At 51.7% G+C, this 19,584-nt stretch overlaps 5 protein-coding genes across 5 annotated transcripts; 2 read left to right on the top strand and 3 right to left on the bottom strand.

Moving 5' to 3' along the window:
• Positions 1-82: 82 nt before the first annotated feature.
• On the top strand, positions 83-2,417 carry INS49_001123 (uncharacterized protein; the record flags this gene model as incomplete). Its single annotated transcript, XM_043161956.1, has 4 exons — positions 83-211; positions 275-1,697; positions 1,778-1,946; positions 2,207-2,417. The coding sequence occupies 4 exons, from the start codon at positions 83-85 to the stop codon at positions 2,415-2,417; spliced, it is 1,932 nt and encodes a 643-aa protein (XP_043030462.1).
• A 506-nt stretch (positions 2,418-2,923) lies between these two features.
• Positions 2,924-3,917, bottom strand: INS49_001122 (uncharacterized protein; the record flags this gene model as incomplete). The annotated part of the gene is made up of 4 exons (XM_043161955.1): positions 2,924-2,970; positions 3,041-3,726; positions 3,784-3,793; positions 3,860-3,917. 4 exons carry the CDS (start codon positions 3,915-3,917, stop codon positions 2,924-2,926), a joined length of 801 nt encoding a protein of 266 aa, XP_043030461.1.
• A 617-nt stretch (positions 3,918-4,534) lies between these two features.
• INS49_001121 (uncharacterized protein) lies at positions 4,535-5,936 on the top strand (the record flags this gene model as incomplete). Its single annotated transcript, XM_043161954.1, has 2 exons — positions 4,535-4,744; positions 4,848-5,936. 2 exons carry the CDS (start codon positions 4,535-4,537, stop codon positions 5,934-5,936), a joined length of 1,299 nt encoding a protein of 432 aa, XP_043030460.1.
• A 92-nt stretch (positions 5,937-6,028) lies between these two features.
• INS49_001120 (uncharacterized protein) lies at positions 6,029-8,275 on the bottom strand (the record flags this gene model as incomplete). Its single annotated transcript, XM_043161953.1, has 6 exons — positions 6,029-6,531; positions 6,597-6,774; positions 6,850-7,025; positions 7,120-7,393; positions 7,452-8,029; positions 8,095-8,275. 6 exons carry the CDS (start codon positions 8,273-8,275, stop codon positions 6,029-6,031), a joined length of 1,890 nt encoding a protein of 629 aa, XP_043030459.1.
• A 5,376-nt stretch (positions 8,276-13,651) lies between these two features.
• INS49_001119 (uncharacterized protein) lies at positions 13,652-17,497 on the bottom strand (the record flags this gene model as incomplete). The annotated part of the gene is made up of 10 exons (XM_043161952.1): positions 13,652-13,817; positions 13,869-13,915; positions 13,972-14,053; positions 14,123-14,763; positions 14,837-14,926; positions 14,994-15,032; positions 15,109-15,239; positions 16,389-16,859; positions 16,934-17,328; positions 17,481-17,497. The coding sequence occupies 10 exons, from the start codon at positions 17,495-17,497 to the stop codon at positions 13,652-13,654; spliced, it is 2,079 nt and encodes a 692-aa protein (XP_043030458.1).
• Positions 17,498-19,584: the final 2,087 nt, after the last annotated feature.

The following is a 19,584-nucleotide window of genomic DNA, read 5'->3' as shown; positions in this document are numbered from 1 at the left end:
CGCTTCCATAGCCACCTGGTTGGGCGGAGGAGTAGCACCACTGACTACCCGGTCTCACTTTCGGCACACATAGAAGTGGAAGATGAACAGATTAGCAGCACCAAGCCGGCTGGCAAGACTTCCAGCGCGCAACGTCCTCCGGGGCGTAGCTGCAAGCCGAGGGAAGACAACCGTGCCATTCAGGCTGCCGGATGCGCGGAACGAGCCAAACGTAGGTCTTCATCCACCTTGAAGAGGAAAAACACTTTGAATGCTCTCTGACACAGTTGCATAGCCCGAGTACAGGAAAGGTTCTCCTGAGCGCAAGCAGCTCGAGGAGACGGTGGCCAGGCTCAGGTCTCAGATCCCGCTGAAAAGCGAGATCTTCATCAATGGCAAAGTCCAGGCAGAGTCTGCATCAGAGAGCCAGCCGCTCCCCAGCGAGCATGCCACCACATTTACCAGCTTTCCCCTGGCAACCAAACAGCAGGTCTCCAACGCCATTGAGTCGGCGCTGAAGGCCAAGAAGTCATGGGAGCAGACGCCATTTGTCGACCGGGCCGCCATCTTCCTCAGGGCCGCTGAGCTCGTCTCTACCAAGTACCGGTATGAGCTCATTGCGGCCACCATGCTCGGCCAGGGCAAGAACATCTGGCAGGGAGAGGTCGATGCCGCTGCCGAGCTGGCCGACTTCTTCCGACTCAACTGCAACTATGCTGCTGAGTTGCTTGAGAGACAGCACGATCGTGGAACCCCGGGCATGTGGACTCGGCTGGACTACCGACCACTGGAGGGTTTCGTCTATGCCATCTCGCCTTTCAACTTCACCGCTATTGGTGGCAACTTGGTCTCCGGGCCCGCGTTGATGGGCAACGTTGTGCTCTGGAAGCCCTCAGCGTCCAACATCTACGCCAGCACCATTGTCTACAAGATCCTCCTGGAGGCCGGCTTGCCCCCAGATGTGATCCAGTTCGTCCCTGGTGATGCTGAGGAAATAACATCCACCGTGCTTTCTCACCGGGAGTTCTCCGGCCTGAACTTTGTCGGCTCCTCTGATGTCTTCCGCTCCATCTACGCCAAGATCGGCGAGGGTATCGGCAAGAGGCAGTACCGGGACTTCCCCCGGGTTGTCGGTGAGACGAGCGGCAAGAACTTCACCCTTATCCACCCGTCAGCCGACATCTCCAGCGCCGTCTACCACACCATCCGCGGCTCCTTCGAATACCAGGGCCAGAAGTGCTCAGCCACGTCCCGTCTCTACCTCCCTCAGTCACGGTCCAAGGAGTTCCTCGACGGCATCCAGGCCAAGGTCAAGGAAATCACCATCGGCAGCCCCGACAAGGACCTGTCCGCCTTCATGGGCCCCGTCATCCACCGCCGGTCCTTCGACAAGATCAAGTCCGTCATCGACGCCAGCAACAAGGACCCCTCGCTGAAGCTCCTGGCCGGCGGCAAGTACGACGACTCGGTGGGCTACTACGTCGAGCCCACCATCTACCTCGCGGACTCGCCGACGCACCGGCTGTTCGACGAGGAGATCTTCGGCCCCGTGCTGGCCATCCACGTCTACCCCGACGACAAGTGGAGCTCCATCCTGGAGCAGGTCGACAAGAGCGGCGGCGGCTTCGCGCTGACCGGTGCTGTGTTCGCCAACGACCGCGGTGCCCTGAGGGAGGCGGAGGACACCCTGAGGTACTCGGCCGGCAACCTGTATCTGAGTAAGTCAAGTGATTCACCAAAGTGGCCTTTTCTCTTAAAAAGATGTCAGCCAAAGATGCTAACAAGACACACCTCGCAGACTGCAAGACCACTGCGGCTCTCATCGGCCAGCAGTCTTTCGGTGGCAGCAGGGCGAGTGGGACAAACGACAAGGCTGGCAGCTCGAATTCTTTGTTGCGCTTCACCAGCCCGCGCCTGATCAAGGAGGAATTCTTCCCGCAGACTGGATTCAAGTACCCCAGTAATGAGTAGGCATACGCACGAATTGATGTATGATTTTGTCGTGTTAAATCATCCCATAATTGCAACGCGCGCACCCGATCTATGCAAGGTGATTATGTGAGAGCCCACGATGAAGAACGACAAAGTGAATTATCCCTTTAGGCCGAGCAGCACCAGCTCAGTGGGCATCAATTAATGGTAATCGTACACTTCTCAAGTACTGTTAATGTGCAGCGGCCAATGTGGAATTTGCTGTCGTGGGATTCATTAGCTGCCTGCGAAACAGGAACGGAGTCTTCCACGCCATTTATACACCTCAGTGCAGAGCTTTCCAGCCGGTGAGAGCCAACCATGCGGTCAGGTATCCAAGGAACTTGCGCGAACTTGGCGGCGCGAGCATGGAGACCCAGTGGGACCGTCCGCCAGAGACCGGCGCCATGGAGACCAACCCGGAGGGAGTTGCAAACACGGAGAGCGTGCCGACCCAGACGCACTAATATGGCTCCTATATTCATCGTACACTGTACTGGTCTATCCATGTAACGAGTTTAGAGATAGTGTCATCGTACCCTTGTGTGCAGCATATCGTAAGCATGCAATTACCAACTTTTGGAGGATTTGTGTTGCACCGGTAGAAGAAAGAGCGCATGAAAATATGGCCTAGCCATAGAGGCCGATAGCGCATTCAAGATGATGAGAGACTGAACCAATCTTAAGTCGTACTGTTATGGTTTATCAGTGCCGTAGCATTCTTGGATCATCTAACATCTATAATTGCTGCTGTACCCAAGTTATGCCAATGCACATAACTCCTTAATTGCAACCCGTCTACCCTCCACATTCGCCTCGTGAATACATTGAAAGGCTGTCATGCAATTGGCGACCACAGGCCGAAATCAGCCCAATGCCATCAAGAAAAGACATGTCATGGCTCTGTAGCAGACTCATTCCTAGTCACTACCCGTCACCCCTGAATCTCCTGGATAAGCCAGGCATCACTCAACTAAGCCTGCCCTTCAACGTCCCATCCCCTCTCCAGCACCACCAGCCCTAAGAGAGGAGCGCACGTGGTTATTAAAGATGACCCCAAACCCGAACGCCGGGACGAGCCGGAACGCACGCATGACCGTGGTCGAGGCAAGCTTCTCGCGCGCCTTGCCGGCCCGGCTGACGAACCCGAAGCGCCCCGGCCGGCCGTAGATGTCGAGCGCGAGGAGGTGCACGGGCGTGGCCACGACCTGCGTCAGCGCGGGGACGAGCAGCTGGGAGGCCGACGCCTTGGCCTGCGCGGTGCGGGCGAGCGAGTCCGGGATGATGGCCGACACCTGGGGCGCGAGGGCGAAGGAGCCGAAGACGGTGATGATGTCGCGCATGAGGAAGGCCGCCGTCGCGGAGGTGGGCATCTTCCTGGGCGCGGCTGCCTGGGGAGAGATGGTCTTGGGGCTCCCGGCCCCTGTCTGCGCCGACGCTGCGGCGCGCGAGATCCTGGCCGTCTTTGGCTCCGGCTCCTGGGGCGCGCTGAAGAGCTGGGAGAAGCGGACGTCCTTCCAGACGCCGAGGGGCGTGTTGACTATGAAGACGGCCGTGGAGACGATGGTGCCAGTCAGGGCCTTCTCGATGGCGAAGTACTTGTCAGACACCGTCTCTGTCACGTTGGCCGTGAGATACGTGGCTGCGTACAGAGTCCACACCACAAACACGGGCTTGGTCGCGAAGAAGCGCCGCGGGTGCGTGAACGGACAGAGAAGGTTCTTGGCCAGAGTCCTCAGCAGCGGACTTGATGTTGATACGCTCTCAACCACAGACCTATCGGAAGTGTCAGTCTACGAGTTTGTATTGCATGCAGATTCCACATCGGCTGACCTGTCTGTAGCTGTGATGATTGGGGCTATGATAGCTGCTGATGTTACCGCCGCTGTTGTGTCCGCCACTAGGTGACGACGGAAGCAGATTTCGCCATGGCCTCCCGTGTGACCGTCCTTTGGATGTTGGTCCATGCTGCTGGTGAAAGACAAGCCTCACACATGCAGCTGCGGCTTCTTCGTGCTTGCCGCAGAGGACCGGGACGAAGAAGACTGTCCATAGCCAGCACTGCTTACAGTCGGAGGAAAGCATCACATGTCCAGTTGCTTCCGCAGTCTATCACGGCTGACTCCGTATTAGAGTCGATGTGGGCATTTCCTCGCTCGTGGGTATTCGCGGGCCGATAACGCCCACCCGCTTTATCGCATCTCGGAAGCCATCCCGAGGCGGTTATCAGTCTAGGTTGTTAACGCATCCGACCGCGGGGGTGGGGGATGGGGGGGCAGCGGGTTCCACCGGTCTCCGGCCACGGCAGAGCGGCCCGCGATCATGTGTTGACGATGGTCACGGATGACGAGGATGAAGCTGTTATCTTCAACGAATCGGCACGACTTCACTCTGTCGTGGCACTGTAATATTACATAGTGTGCTTCACCAAGCCTCAGATCTTGACTTCACTTATACATTGTTCCACCGTCTCTTGCACGGCACACAGAGTGCTAGTAGACAAAGTGTTTTCTTTCTTTGAGTGTCTGTAGAATTGCCTTCATATAACTACACCAAGACCACATACGGCAACAAATACCTGAACATGGGTGTTTCGAAGCAGGACCAAATCATCATCGTCGGTGCGGGGGCTTTTGGCCTGTCAACAGCTCTCCATCTTTCGCAAGATGGCTACTCAAATATCACGGTCCTTGAGCAGGATGACGAGGTACCGTCAAGATATTCGGCCGCCAACGATCTCAACAAGATCATGCGTGTTGAATATGAGGACCCGTGGTACACCGATCTGACCATAGTGAGTAACTTGCTTTCTCCTTCTCCTCCAAAAGCAAAACACAACCCAAGCCCCCGTGGAAATATTCCTGACTTCTTCGTGCTAAACATGTATCGCCACCTAGGAAGCTGCAGAGGCCTGGAAGAAACCACTCTTCGCGCCGTACTTCCACAGGGTGGGATTTCTGCACTGCGCCTCGGGAAAGGCGGAGCAGAAGGCGGTCGACACGCTGAACCGCTTCCGAGGCGCCGCGGAGAGGCACCCGGAGGTTTCCCGGTTCGTCGTGCCGCTCGACTCGCGGAGGGACATCCAGGACTCGACCTGGCAGCTCGAGGGCTCGCTCCCCGGGTGGAAGGGCTACCTGAACCGGTACGACGGGTACACGCACTCGGCGGACGCCCTGAGGGCGGTGCACCGGGCCACGCAGAAGCGGGGCGTGCGTTTCGTGCTGGGGCGCACCACCGGCGCCGTCGAGGAGATCGTGTACGAGGGCGGGCGGGCCACGGGCGTGCGGACGAGGGACGGGCGGTTCCACGCCGCCGCGCTGGTCATCGTGGCCGCGGGGGCCGTGGCGTCCCGGCTCGTCTCGGGCGCGGGCGGCTTCGTGCACGCCAAGTCGTGGGCGGTCGCGCACATCCAGCTGACGCCCGAGGAGAGCGCGGCCCTGCGCGGGATCCCCGTCGTCTACGCGCGCGACCTGGGCTTCTTCTTCGAGCCGGACCCGGCCACGAACCTGCTCAAGCTGTGCCCCATGGGCGCGGGCATCGTCAACACCGACCGCGCCACGGGGGTCTCGCTGCCCCCCGCCCAGCGCGACGCCAGCACCGGCTTCCTGCCCGCCGAGGACGAGGCCAAGCTGCGCGAGCTGCTGCGCCAGACCCTGCCCGCGCTCGCGGACCGGCCTTTCGTCCAGAAGTCGCTGTGCTGGTTCGCCGACACCGCCGACTCGGACTTTATCGTCGACTACGTCCCCGGCTCGTCGAGCTCCGTCGTCCTGCTCTCGGGCGACTCGGGCCACGGCTTCAAGATGTTCCCCATCGTCGGTAAGTGGATCACCGAGTTGCTGGCGTCGCCGAACGGCCAGAACAACGCACGGTGGCGGTGGAAGGAGACGCCCAAGGGAGGAGACTGGGGCAGCGCTGTGAGCTGGAGGGTTGGCACGACAACCGAGTTTAAGGACATCAAGAGGGCAGGACGGGAGAGCAAGCTGTGATCGCATGGTTCTCACTTTCGCACACCTGTAGATGCCCTATTATAGGCAGCATAGCTTGTTCCTGGGTAGCATATGGCGTCAATGTCTAGTTCCTACCATATACTATTGTCCACTATGGCACGATCTATCCATTCAGCATCCTCATCCTGGATAGAACTAGCAATTGCTAGTATGTGCTCCGCCCACAGGTCATCACCGCCTCCGATGGTGGTACTGGGCACGTCGAAGGGACCCGGTTGCGGCATGTGCAGAAAGCTTGGGTTGCTGAGAGGATGATTGACCGCCTCTGGATGGAAGACGTTGCCCTGAAACGAGGGGCCTCCGAGGTTTTCGGCGGGAGCAGAACCAACTGATGATGGCGGCTTGATCCTGGTTTCATCTGAGATCGCAACCAGCATCTCGTCTAGCCGTTGGATCTCTGACTTTCGCCAGCTGGCGATCAGGTTCCCGCTTGATTCGTTGTCTTCGAGCAATGCGAGGCACCTCCGTACCCAACGATCACGGTCTACCAGGAGACTCTTGTCAACAGCTGCTCCGACAAGGAGAACTGTAGACGATACGTAGAGAGGGTCGAGGTCCAGCGAAAGAAATGTTTCTGTGAGTCGCGTGAGTACTTGGCCTTGGTGACAGCTTGGTAGGTCAACGTGAGCCCATGCTTACCGAGGAGGCCCTGGGCATGCAGGCTCTCGAGAATTATAATTATTTGCTGAGCAGCCTCCATACACACTTGAAGCACGGTGCCGAACCGATCTGGTCTGGAGGGCTTCGAGCCCTCCGGCGACTCAAGCCTTATTTTCAGGCAGCAGAAGACCAGGGGCCGTGTTGCCAGCACGATACACTGTGTAGATGCAGATACGCCGGTCAGTTACGCCGTGCTGATTTGGGCGGGGGCAAGGTCGAGGATGTTTCATACCTGATGGTAGAGAAGATGAAGCGAGGCCGACATCCTCGACACTCCATCGCCAGACTGGTCCAGCCTCAACGGGAGAGCCTGTGTAAGCTCGCTAGCTAGGACTGCTATGTTTTCCAAAGCCGCCTTGGTGCTGATTAGAAAATTCTTGTTGGGCCTGCCATTCACGCCGTAAACAGCTGGAATGAAGTAGTCACGTCAGTCCGTCATTCAGGTCAAGGCACCAGAGCAAGACGACCAAGCCGAGCTGTGCTGTGGAATGGGGGGCCTTACTGTTGTTGACCTCGGCAATCAAGCGGGCCAGCTTGATGTGAAGGTCGAGAGAGGCTGTTCGTTGGGGCGAGCCTTGATATACTGGTAGCCGGCAGTGGACGTCGCCGTCTTGGATGGACTGGGGCAGTCCCATCAAGCTTGTCATTTGCCGATCCAATATGTACACCGTCCACCAAATTTTCCGACACCTTTGTACATGGGGCTCTCCGAGGTGGACCACCGGCATATCTGTGTGCATGCCGTAAGCGAGAGCAGTACGCATAGCTTGGCCGATCTGATGTACCTGTCAGCTTTGCAGCGACCAGAGGGAGGGGGCATGGGCAAGGACTTACAAATAAATGTGCGGCATTACGGTGGTCAACAGACTGAAGATAAAGTGCTATGCAACACAGCATCTCGGTTGCGACGACCGGATCGTGGCAGAGGATATGTGCGGGCGGGAGGATCTGCATGGCTTTGAGGAAAAACTCTGCCCCGCATGGGCGTTTCCCAACGGGCTTTTTCATGACGAATATCTTCCCGAAGGCCAGGATGAGGAGGAAATGTATATACCACAATCCTGCCTTTTCGCGGGCGACATTGCGGTCGTGTTCGGCATAGAATTGCTGAAGACGCTGGTGGAAGTCGTTATCGTCGAACAGGTGAAATATTTGACCACAGTGGAATTTGACCGCGTTGATGAGATATTCAGAGTAATCGAGGCTCGGCAAGGCCAGCGGCGGGTTGTCCTTGCTCGAATCCGATCCTGAGCTGGAGCCAAAGAGGCCCTCCCTACTATTCCACCCCAGGTCGTAGGCGCTGCCGTCGAAAAGCACCATGCTTGGTGGCAGGGGAGCTTGATGCAAATACTCGTAGGCCATCTGCAGGAGCTTGCCAGTGAAGGACCAGTTTGATGTCGTGCCGAGGTAAACTATTGCAGCAATGTCAGTCAGCGTGACAGAAAAGGGACACAGCACAAGTAGAGCAGAAACAAACAGGTTCTTCCGTCTGATGTGGACATGAACGTTGACGGTGAAGCAGCCAGTGGGTTCGTGATGCCCGTCTGGTTCAGTCCCTGATCCTCGGATAAGGCACCACGTGCGACATCGTCTAGGTTGCTCTGTGAATTGCCTGCATGGCCGCCGATGAAACACGTCAGCCTTTGGACCAAGAACATCGTTCAATGTGTCTGGGGTTGACAAACCATCTTCAAACGCTCCATCATCGCCGTGGCCTGAGACAGACAGGGCTGACACGCTGCCCTCGGCAGCGGGACATGCGGACGGTCCGGGGGGCAGACATCCCTCGGCTGGGGGCGGTGACGGTGGGTGGTTGTGCTCTAATCGACCACTTCTCCGTTGTAGGTCCAGGAGATATCTGGAAGACCTCTCTCAGCACGCCCAAGGTCGCAAGAGGCTGGCATTCTGGAAGGGGGGCGCATGTACGCTCTAGACACGACAACCTTTGTCTCGTTGTCGTCGAAATTGCAAGGAACCTTGCGTTTCCTACAGCCCTCACAGGGCTGCAGCCCCGAGCACTTGATCTTCTGCTTGCGGCAACGAGAGCATCTGTATCATGTGGCTGTCACGTTAGATGAGAGGCCTGTCTTGAGTGGCAAGGAGCGGGTGGAGAAGGAGGGACTTGCGCGTTGGATGATCTTTTTGCCGTTCTTTTGGCGGTGGATGTCTCCATAACAACAGCAGCATACACAACAACAAATCGAGGGCCGGGGAGGCGTGAGTTTCTTGGATTGCGCAAGATGAACGTGGCTTCAGAATCAGCATGCTGGACGTGGCATTGCCAGTGATGTCGACCGAGGTATCCGCATCAGTTCTAGGTACAGAGAGGCTGGGCCCTTGGGCGGGTGTTATCTGTGGAGGCCACCGGCAGGCTGTGTCACGTCCGTAGATAGGCGGTATTTTTGGTAGGAGCCCCTATCCACCGTATCTCTGGGCCCTGTTATCAGCCGCTTGCCTCCCCCGCATTTCCCCAGATTTTCAGTGTCATGTCGACAATGACATCCCCGCCCACAGCGGGTGGATGACCTACAGGTACAGTAGTAGGTACCAAGTAGGCCCTTGCCTGCCCGGGCTGGTCCTTGTTCAGCCTCCCTTGGTCACTCCCCTCACGCCCTCCTTGCCAAGTAGGAGCTTTAGGATTCCTTGGCCGAGACCGCGACTCGTCAAACCTGTCACCGCCACCACAAGCGTGAAGAAGTAGATCCATCCACCTGACACCAACACATCAGCCACCTGGGCCGAACACGGACAGTACATAGGGATCCATGCAGCCATCCGGACAACTGTCGGCTTTGCTGCGTCTCGGATCTCATCACGTGCGCCGGATCGGGCAAGACTGCCTAGTTGCATAAAGAAATGGCGCCCATGGATGCGATACCGCGAAGATGGACGCGTGTCGGCTCTGCCGATGGCCATCGGGGCCTGTCCCGGTCGCCTCATGCGCCTATCTGCAGCCGCTGCTAGTGCCTGGGAAAAGCTGGCATGGAGCCAAGTGCAAGGTGCGATCTCGCTCAGCTCTTGCTGGGCTTGGTTCCAAGACCAGGGTTGCAACTGCTTTGGAAGAGGTGCATACTTATTACCTGACCAGAATTGTTCACTGACTAGACATGCATATCCGAGAGGCTTCCGAATACCTAGCTCGGTGCCGGTCTTTGGACAGCTTTTGGCCCAGGCCCAACTCGTCCTCTACCTACGCCCATTCGCAACCACTGGGCCCATATCGGTGCAGATGGGAGGTCTACCTGGGTGCCCCTCCGTAGACTAGCAGTACGTCCTTCTCCGAATATTCCAACTTCCTATTTCTTGGCTAAAGGGCTCTCCGCCTGGCTGTCCTGAATGGAGGCCCGATTGAGAAGGCATACTGTAATACCCCAATTAGAAAGAGTACCATCTGTTTTCCTCGGGTGGAGAATGAGCCAAAGGCAAGAGGAGAGGGATCCACAAGCTGACCTGGTCGTCTTTAAGCCAAGGCGCAGAGTGTATGAGAATATGGATTTGTTATCAACAAATCACATGACGGCAGCGGGATGCCACGAGATGACAGAGAAAATGCATGTTTGTACCGAATTGTGTGTTATGCACAGCAGTATACAACTGCCATACCACCCAATGTCTTCCTGCCTGTGAGAACCTCTGGTTGTGTTCACGGTCTCCGATACCTGAGATCATATGAGGCCTGAATAGGCTACGATGAGCTTACTATTTGCAAAGCAACAGTGCTGCAGCACAACCACTCGACGAAATCGAGGTTGCCCAGGGCTCTTGGAAAGAGGGTATACTCGGATAGCAGAGCGAGGGGTTCTCTGAAGCTGGGCTTTATTGAGGACAAATAACACAGCCCCTAGTCTCAACTTGTCTGGCCCAGGGTTCCTAGAAGATGGCACCATGATCGGTTCATTCCAGCAGTCGGAGCAAATAAGTATTACGCTTCCCAGCGGGGCTCCAGATACAGACCATCACTACCAGTCACAGAACTATACAAATAAGAGCGAATGGCAACCTACGACCCTTTTGACTCCAGTCAGTAGAACGCAGCTGGAGCGGGAACCCACGCGATCTGGCAGCTCCCAGTCGCAACAACAAGTCGAGCGATCCACCATTGGTACATTTGAATATTTTGCAGGATTGTTTCAGTCGACCACAGAAAATCGGACTTCCGGGTGCAGGCAGCATTTCTCTGACTTTCACTTGCGTCTCGCCCGTGCCATCAACCTTGAAGATAATTTCAGATGGGAAAGACTCGAACAGTCAGCTGCTGATGTCATTGAGAGTTCCAAAATCTTCCTAGAGCTCGCCAACTTCAAGTTGCCACAAGGAAATAGGCGTCCGTTAGCCCAGTTTCAGGGCATGGACATACCAGGACCGCAATGTCGCCAGCAACCACCGCGCGCCCGTTTCAGTGGAGACAATGTGCAGTCAAAGAATGGAGAAGACATGAATGATATTGCAACATCCACCTTTGTTCCCGACACAGCGGCAGTGCTGACTTCGTTGGCATTCTCTATGCGATTATTGGAGATGCACCGCAACTTGTTCGCGACTGTCTACAGGTATATGCAACAGCAACGTCGCAACGACCTTGGCCGGAGAGACAGGGCATCAACAATACGGCTCACCATTTCGACCGCGCACTCATATCACCTCTGTCTTTCGTTTTTCCATTGCCGGCGTAGTCTTTGCACCGCAGCCATGCTTCCAACTGCAGCTTCTGTTACAAGCTAGCGCCCACTACCTCACCAATATACAGGAGACCATCTGTGGTCTTGAGATGTTGGGATCCCGTAGTGACGAATCAGAAAGTTTGCAGATGCTCAATCAGGGCTCAGTGAGCGAGGCTGCCCTCATCCGCGCCTTGACAATGCAGCATCAGCAGAAGCAGATGGATGAAGTCCAACAGATTCTGACAAAACTCCGCCAAGAGTTCGAAATTAATGTGCATTTCTGAAAGGCAGTAGCCTTTCCTTGCTACTTTTCTCAACGTGTATAGAGACAGGTAGGCAGCAGTCACCGCCGGCAGAAGCGATATCTGGAGACTAATTTTGAGGTACCTGGCGGGTTTCAGCACGAGACTTGAGACTGTTTTTCTCTTGAGTGGAACAGAGAACACATCATTTGCCTAGCTTAAGGGGCACGACTGGCAATCCTCGTGCAATGAATCCGGACAATTCTTTTGTGCTGGGCATCTGGATGTGCGCAGTGAGATTCATGATCAATGAGCCTTGGACCCTAAGACTCAAAATATCCCCAGCCGGTCTTTACGCAGATCCCGAAAGTGAGTCAACACGTGTACTTGGGTCTCAAAACACTGATAAAGGAAACGTGGAGTGAAGGAATGAGAGTTGTGAAACCTTCGCATACGCTTTCGTGTCTTTGTGTGCGAGTCTCAGGATTCCTACTCAAGAGGTACAGTAGGCCTCAGTAATCCCGTGGACTTATCTTTCGAGTCGCCTCAGTCGAATATGGAGGCTCCTACGGTGAAGGTGACAAATCTCAGTGTCAGGGTTTGAGTCAGAGAATCATCGCACCAATGCCTGAGCGGTCAAAAGTCGCCGGACACATCCTCACTCTATCTACCTTGACAGATATACCCGAAGTCAGCTTACTTCAAGGCGCGCCTGAATTTTCTGCTCACTGAAATGTGCAGAAAACATTCTCGAGCATTACACAGATGTGCCACTGCATTATCCACATGCATGGCTGTTCTAAGCCCGTCAATATTCGGACATCATCTACTTCGCAAAACCACAGATTCAATCCCGTTGACGAATCCTCTGCCTCAGAACATATCAACATCCGACTTTGTGAAACCAGGATTCTGACAAGTAGGGTCACCTGCGGCAAATGAGGGTATTTTCTCCGGGTTGTGCTCGCGGCTGACGGTAGAATGATTATGAGGTTGGGAAGTTCACTTTGATCCATTCTACAGCATGACCCTGCCTGTTCGAAGCTGCAACCGTGAATTAACTGATACACATTCTTCGCTGTGGCTGAATACGTTCCATACAGGACCTTGCCTTTCGTTGAGGCTCACACATCCTTGTCACTGGTGTGTTTGGCATGATCGCCGTCCACGTTGTCCTTGAAGCCCTGAAGGCAGGCTTTCATGTTCGCGGGACCGTCCGATCCGCCGAGAAGGGCCAGGCTGTCGCAACGCTGCTCCACTCGCCGGACTTGCTGAGTGGGACTTCGTCAAGGAGAAAAAAACTCTCATTCGCTATCAACGTTGTCAATCCTGGATTGAGCTTTGGGAAAGCAATGGGTTCCGTGGGCCTTGGTAGGACCCAAGTACTTGGTCTGCTGGACGGGAATACTCCTCTTATCCCGTCGCTTATGTTTCTTCCCTCACGGCCACAGACTCTTGCATCCGCGCCCGAGTTCTCAATGTTTTCACGGCGGTTGATAACACTGAAGTTTCATGCGAGTCTACATGGTCGACGTCGTCGACAACGCTCGAATCCACATTGCCGGTCACATCGACAATACTGTGTCCAGTGACAAAACCTTTACCTGTGATGAGCCATTCATTTGGCACAGGGTGGTTCAAATCATACAGAAGCTGCTTCCAGATGCAAAATTGCCTAATTCCGACCCGAATGAGACACCAGCCTCGGCGTAGACTTGCTGGCGAATATGTGGCGTCAGACTGGGTTCAAAGGGTTGGAGCAGACAATACGGGAGACACTGGAATTGTGATTGGAGAAAAGAAATGGACAGCATAAGCGTCGAGAGACTGCCACCGGCTAAGGTTTAAATAGTCACACATTAGCCTGGGATGTCACAGGTGGAATTGATTCAACTCGGCAATCATATAACTTTAGAGTTTAAATCTAATTATGTCAGAATCAGGTTTTCTCACTATGTAACTGTCAAGAATGAGACATGGCAATAGCCAATTGTAGTAGAACCCCCAAGCAAGTCCATCATTCCCTTGTGGGAGCTTTCCACAGTTCTACCAGCATATGCCTCAGGATTGGCGCCTAGACCCCATGAGTACAGCTTGAGCTTTTGATTGAGACTGATAACAAGTCCTCGTGCTATAACGAATTCTTCCCCGATTTCAGCACATTGCTTATTGCCTTGGCGACATAGTCAATGTTCTTTCTGTTCAACCCCGCAACGTTGATCCGGCCCGTCTCGGGCAAATGCACGTGGTGTTCTTCTCTCAGTGCCACACATTGTTGTTGATTCAGCGGTAGGAAGCTTGTACAAAATCAGTCGGCCGTATTCCAGGGAAATCATCGAGATGCTTACCAGAAGAGGCCGCGTGTTGACGTGATGACTGTCCAATCGCCCGGAACCTAAACACTATCAGCATACCGGCTTCGCATTCCTCGCGAAAAGATGCTGAACTCACTTGATAATCGTTGACCACCGCATTATAAAGAGCTCGCCTAAGGGAAAGCAGCCTCTCTCTCATGGAATCCAACTCGTCTCGCCTAGCAAAGGCAATCATCATTAGCACATATAAAGCACTGAAAGTCGACTGGTAAACCAGGTCGACCCACCATGTTTTAGCCAGCTCCCCGTTCTCCAACGCTATAGTCACCAGTCGCGAGCCATAAGCAGGGGAAGAGGAGAACTCAGCCCGGATAAGCGAGCGCAACTGGTCACGAACATTGTCCGTGGAGTCCCTGGTCTTCCCGACAACATGCAGCGCGCCGCAGCGCTCACCGTACAGGCCAAAGTTCTTGGCGAACGACTGTGCCACCATTACCTCGAGGCCCAACGCCACAAATCGCCGGATTCCATAAACGTCATCTTCGATGCCCTCGCCGAGGCCCTGGTACGCAATGTCGAAGAAGGGGAGCACCTCGTGCTTGCTGAAAGACTCGGCTAGCTGATCCCATTGCGACTTTGTCAGGTCGGCGCCAGTCGGGTTGTGGCAGCAGCTCTGCAGGATGAATATGCTCCTCGCGGGCGCCGTCTTGACGGCCTCGAGCATCCCCGCGAAATTGATGCCGTCCTTGGCGTCATAGTACTTGTACTTGGCCACCCGAGCCCCGACAAGTTTGAAGATTGACTCGTAGTTGCCCCATGCTGGGGTGCCGATGTAGACGGTCCTGTCTGCAAATTCGGGAGTCCGGTGGAGAAACAATGCGGCCAGGTGGTTGGCCCCAGTACCCGATATTGTCTGCACAGTCGCAACCTGAGCAGTGTTTGTTAGCGACAGCCTCGTTCTCGTCCACTGCCGTCGCCTGGGGTGTTTGGTTAATTATTACCTTTCCGTCCTTAATCAATGGATTAGATGTACCGAATATCAGCTCGGCAGAATGTTTCAAGAAGTTTGCGTTCCCAATAGTGCTTTCGTACTAATCATCCTCTCTAGTCAACTCACAGCTACCTGGAAGCTGCTTGACAAACAGAAGTTAAACGCACGTCATGACCTGGATTTCTCTCGTCCAGGATCTTCTTGGCCTGGTGAATTGAACACGAAAAGTCAGTTACTGTATGCGCAGGGGACGGCACGATACGGCGCTCGAAATAAGCTTACCCGTTTAACGGCCTCGAGTTCATGGTAACCACCTTGCTCGTTCCGGTATACCCCAACACCGAGGTCGACCTTGTTCGGTGACAAGTCACCGTCGGCTAGCTTCTTCAAGGTGAATACAGGGTCCGGTGGACCTGGGGGCACATTTTCGAACATGGTCAGTATTGAATCTGTTGAACTTCTTCCTGGCAGAGTTTGTGCTGGGCAACAACAGCAAATGTAGCCCCGCTTGAAGATGGCACTTGCTTATGCTATACGCTCGCACCTATAACTTTTTTAAATCCTCTTTCACAATGATTACGGACGAGTCCTATAAACCTTACAGAGTACCGGCCGGCATGGCTACATCCGGGCAAGGGTGCAGGGTCGGTCTCGGGAGTACTTCCGGTCCCCACTCGGGACAAGACCCGATTCACCTGCAAGACGCCGACTGGACAACATGGCTGTGCTCAATGCACTAGAAAATGAGCCACTCACCTACTTGTTTGAATGTTGTGGAAAATTATGGCATACAACCTTTTCACATGTTGCCTTGCGTTTATGAGCCGATTAAGCCTGTGGGAATTATCTTGTGCCATGCACCTGCTCCTGTATGGTGAGGTTCAACGTTGCAGCCGATGTTGTGTCTTAAACATTCAAATGCTAGTGAACTCTTTACATGAGCCTGCATTTGTTACAAGCCGTCGATTTATCTGTCACTCATACAATGCGGTATTCTTAAAATGGATTTCGTTTACGGCTCGATTTATAATTGACGTATCTGTGAAGGCTGGTAGGTGGAATTCGCTACTATTTCACACCGAGAACAAAATTTCGTACGACGCTCCTTTTTATTTTGTTTCAAACTTACAAATGTAACATTTCTACGCTTACCGGCAGGACTTTTTGATTGCTTACGTCTATTAGCGTTCTCTTTCGGGACCCACACTGATCTCTCAGGACGCATCTTCATAAGCCCTCTATGTCCGGTCTTTCTAGCTCGAAGCCTCTTGCTCTTTTTGAAGACTTAAATAACCACTGAAAATAGCCTCCCACTCCTTCTCTCCGCACTGTCTTTCCGGTTTCCAGCCAAGCCTCTCCATCCGGCTTGCCCTTACGCACACTGCATCAAAAGGAGTCAGCTATCGAAGCACTGAAGAAAAGGTGTCATTTGGATGCCAGGAGGCCACATTAAGGCCAGGTCTTGTTTCAAAAGCCTACAGCCTGACAATACCTTTGAGGCACAGGCTAGAGATAGGATTTTTTTTTCAAGAGGGTTAAAATCGTATCCGGAAGCTGCTTACTGTGAGAGCTCAACCCAACACCAAGATGGAGCATCCACGAGTCAGCAGGCGGCAATGGAGCATCTGGATCATACTCCTCTCCCCCCGAAACGATGGTCCGCACCAGGTCGAGCTGGCTCATTGTCTTGATTTCCTTGCCGTCTATGACACCTAACTTGTGTAGCGACGGAACAAGCTCAGCCATGCGGTCGTGAAACGGGATGATCTGGCCGACAGCCCAGTAATAAGCCTGTTTCCCCCAAAGTGGGAAGCCGGCTGGCTCGGAAGGGACATCAGAACCGCGTTCGAGGGCCTCCACGGCATTGTTCACAAGTATGAGATAAGTGCGGGCCAGGTCGAGTACGTCAACCTCTGACATGCGGTTAATGCCGTGGTTAACCTCGAATCCTGAGTTGAAGGCCCGAGTCGTGAAAATGTAAACAGCAGTCGCCAGAGGGAAGGGGTGCTCGATTGAAGGGCTCACCCCCGCAACTGACAAAGTGAGTTAGCAGACAGTTTCACGGACTGGAAGTATTACAGCCTTCATCGAAGTACACCATACGTACCACCTGGTGGAGAGATAATGGCCACGTTCACCTTGGAGCTTGCGGCTCGCACTGCATTGTCAGTGACAACGTGAGTCTTGTTAGGGCTCAACGCGAGCAACTCGTCAATGTCCGCAATATCGTCCCACACGCGAGGTTCTCTCCCAGGTTCTGGATCCTCGTAGATACATGAAGCTCCAGAGGTGTGGATGTAATATCCTTTGCGATTTCGAGAGCCGCTCTTCAACCCCCTCAGGATCGCGTCGATGCCTTTGTCATGAGTAATGTCCGGCGCGGCGTTGATTACGATATCTGCCTTTTCGGCTCCCGCCTTGAGCGAGTCGTAATCTTTGAGGTCACCGATAACAGTCTGCACGCGCGGATACTTGGCCCTTAATCGCTTCGCTTTATCCTCGCTGCGAACGAGAACTTCGAATGTCGACAGCGGGTGCTCGGTACAAAGCAAATCCAATATAGCACCTCCAACATGTCCAGTTCCCCCGACCCTGATTTTGGTTATTGAATATCAACCAGATGTACGCACATTGCTCACACTGGATTGACTTACAAGAAAAAGTTAGCCATGGTATGCAGTGGCTTCAGTGATCGTAGCGTAGTTCGTGACAAATTTGATCCATCTCCTCTGAGCACCCTCGACTCGAGCACTGCACAGCAGTTGTTGAGGACCGCGCAAATAAATGTATGCTGATTGTTCCGGCATGTGGAGGGGGAATGCTCGGCGGCTTCCACTAGCACGGAAAGTGTGCTGCGGCGCAGTCAGGCCAGGGTCTCAATTCGACCAATTGAAGCATCGTCGTGTCTTTTCAGCCCCCTAAATGCGTGAACTGGACCCAGCAAGGTGCATTGATTCGTAGACCACCGGTGGATATCCCAGGGAACACGCATGGAGGGGGAAAACTTTATCATATGTCCCTTCAGGCCTCGGCATCTGGAAGATGTCCGAATTCCTCATACCACACAGCACCTCGTGCCCTGCTAGATATTTTCGCACAAGCTAGTACCGATCTCAAATGGCCAGGATTCCGTGTGAATCCCAGTTACGCCGTGGCGCATTAATTAACAATTCTTTTGTGCGGCCTCGGTATACGATGGACCGGGAGCAGACTCGTGGGGCCAATCACAAAAATGAGTTACAGAGAAAACTACAATTCCGTCGAAACATGCTGACTCAATATTGCTATCTCTGTGATACGAAAATAGAAGCATCCATCCGGTGCGCGGTCTCCGAGTCCCGCTGGGACTGCCGCCAAGGTTCAATGAAATTCTGAGGCAGTCTTTCTTGGTTCTTTACAAAAGAAAAAGGCACCATGAAAGTTATGCTATGTGTTGAGTTTTATATATCAAAACCTTTTGAATTTCCGAGGCAGAAAGGGGACTTCTTTTCAAATGAAGAAGCTGTGCCCCTATCTGTATGTCAACTTGAGGTGATCGACTGAATCTTCTTGATTTGGGAATTTAGTACTACGTGCAGGGTTGTAAAATTAGTTTTGAGTTTTAGTTAAACTAAATGTAGTTTTTAGTTTTAGTTTTGAGTTAGTACTTTTTTAAAAACTCAATGTAGTTTTTAGTTTTTAGTCAAGCCTATTAACTAAAACTAAAAAACTACAAACTAAATTGAGTTTAACTAAAAAACTAAAAAATTAAATTAATTAAATTAAAAAGAATTAAAAGAATTAAAAGAATTAAAAGAATTAAAAGAATTAAAAGAATTAAAAGAATTAAAAGAATTAAAAGAATTAAAAGAATTAAAAGAATTAAAAGAATTAAAAGAATTAAAAGAATTAAAAGAATTAAAAGAATTAAAAGAATTAAAAGAATTAAAAGAATTAAAAGAATTAAAAGAATTAAAAGAATTAAAAGAATTAAAAGAATTAAAAGAATTAAAAGAATTAAAAGAATTAAAAGAATTAAAAGAATTAAAAGAATTAAAAGAATTAAAAGAATTAAAAGAATTAAAAGAATTAAAAGAATTAAATAAATTAAAAGAATTAAAAGAATTAAAAGAATTAAAAGAATTAAAAGAATTAAAAGAATAAAAAGAATTAAAAGAATAAAAAGAGTTAAAAACAAAATAAAATCTATTTCAAGGGTGATTCGAACCCCTAGCTATTAATACATGATATAGCATATAATTACAAGCAAGGAATTTACATTATATTTATATATTAATAAATTAATAAGCATTATTACAATTATCATGGGCAATTATTACAAATTTTATTAACGCTATATATAACTATATTATATATACTATGGAATTACGAAATATATGTAATTTAGCTTCCTTATAAGTATATATAATGTATATATATTATATATAATATATGTACCCTATACCCCCCCCTTCCCCCTACCCTTAGCGTAACCACCTAAATATAACCTTTAATATTTTAATGGTTTATAAAGCTATAAATATAAATAAAATATTTTTTAAAAGCTTATGTTTTAATCTTTATATATAAAAAACTTTTAAAATATGTTTACTCTTTAAAAAAATAAATATTTAACTTTAATTAAGTTTTACCTTAAATGAAAACTTAAAATACTTTTTAATAAAATTATATACTAATATTAGATTTTTTTTAAATATGAATATTACATTTTTATATATATTTAAAAATTTCCATAAATAATAAATAGATTTATTTAAA

Source organism: Diaporthe citri (genome assembly GCF_014595645.1).
Source record: "Diaporthe citri strain NFHF-8-4 chromosome Unknown scaffold_1, whole genome shotgun sequence".
Taxonomy (NCBI): Eukaryota; Fungi; Ascomycota; class Sordariomycetes; order Diaporthales; family Diaporthaceae; genus Diaporthe; species Diaporthe citri.
Note: the sequence above shows the minus strand (reverse complement) of the source record. Positions and strands in the feature narration are given on the sequence as shown.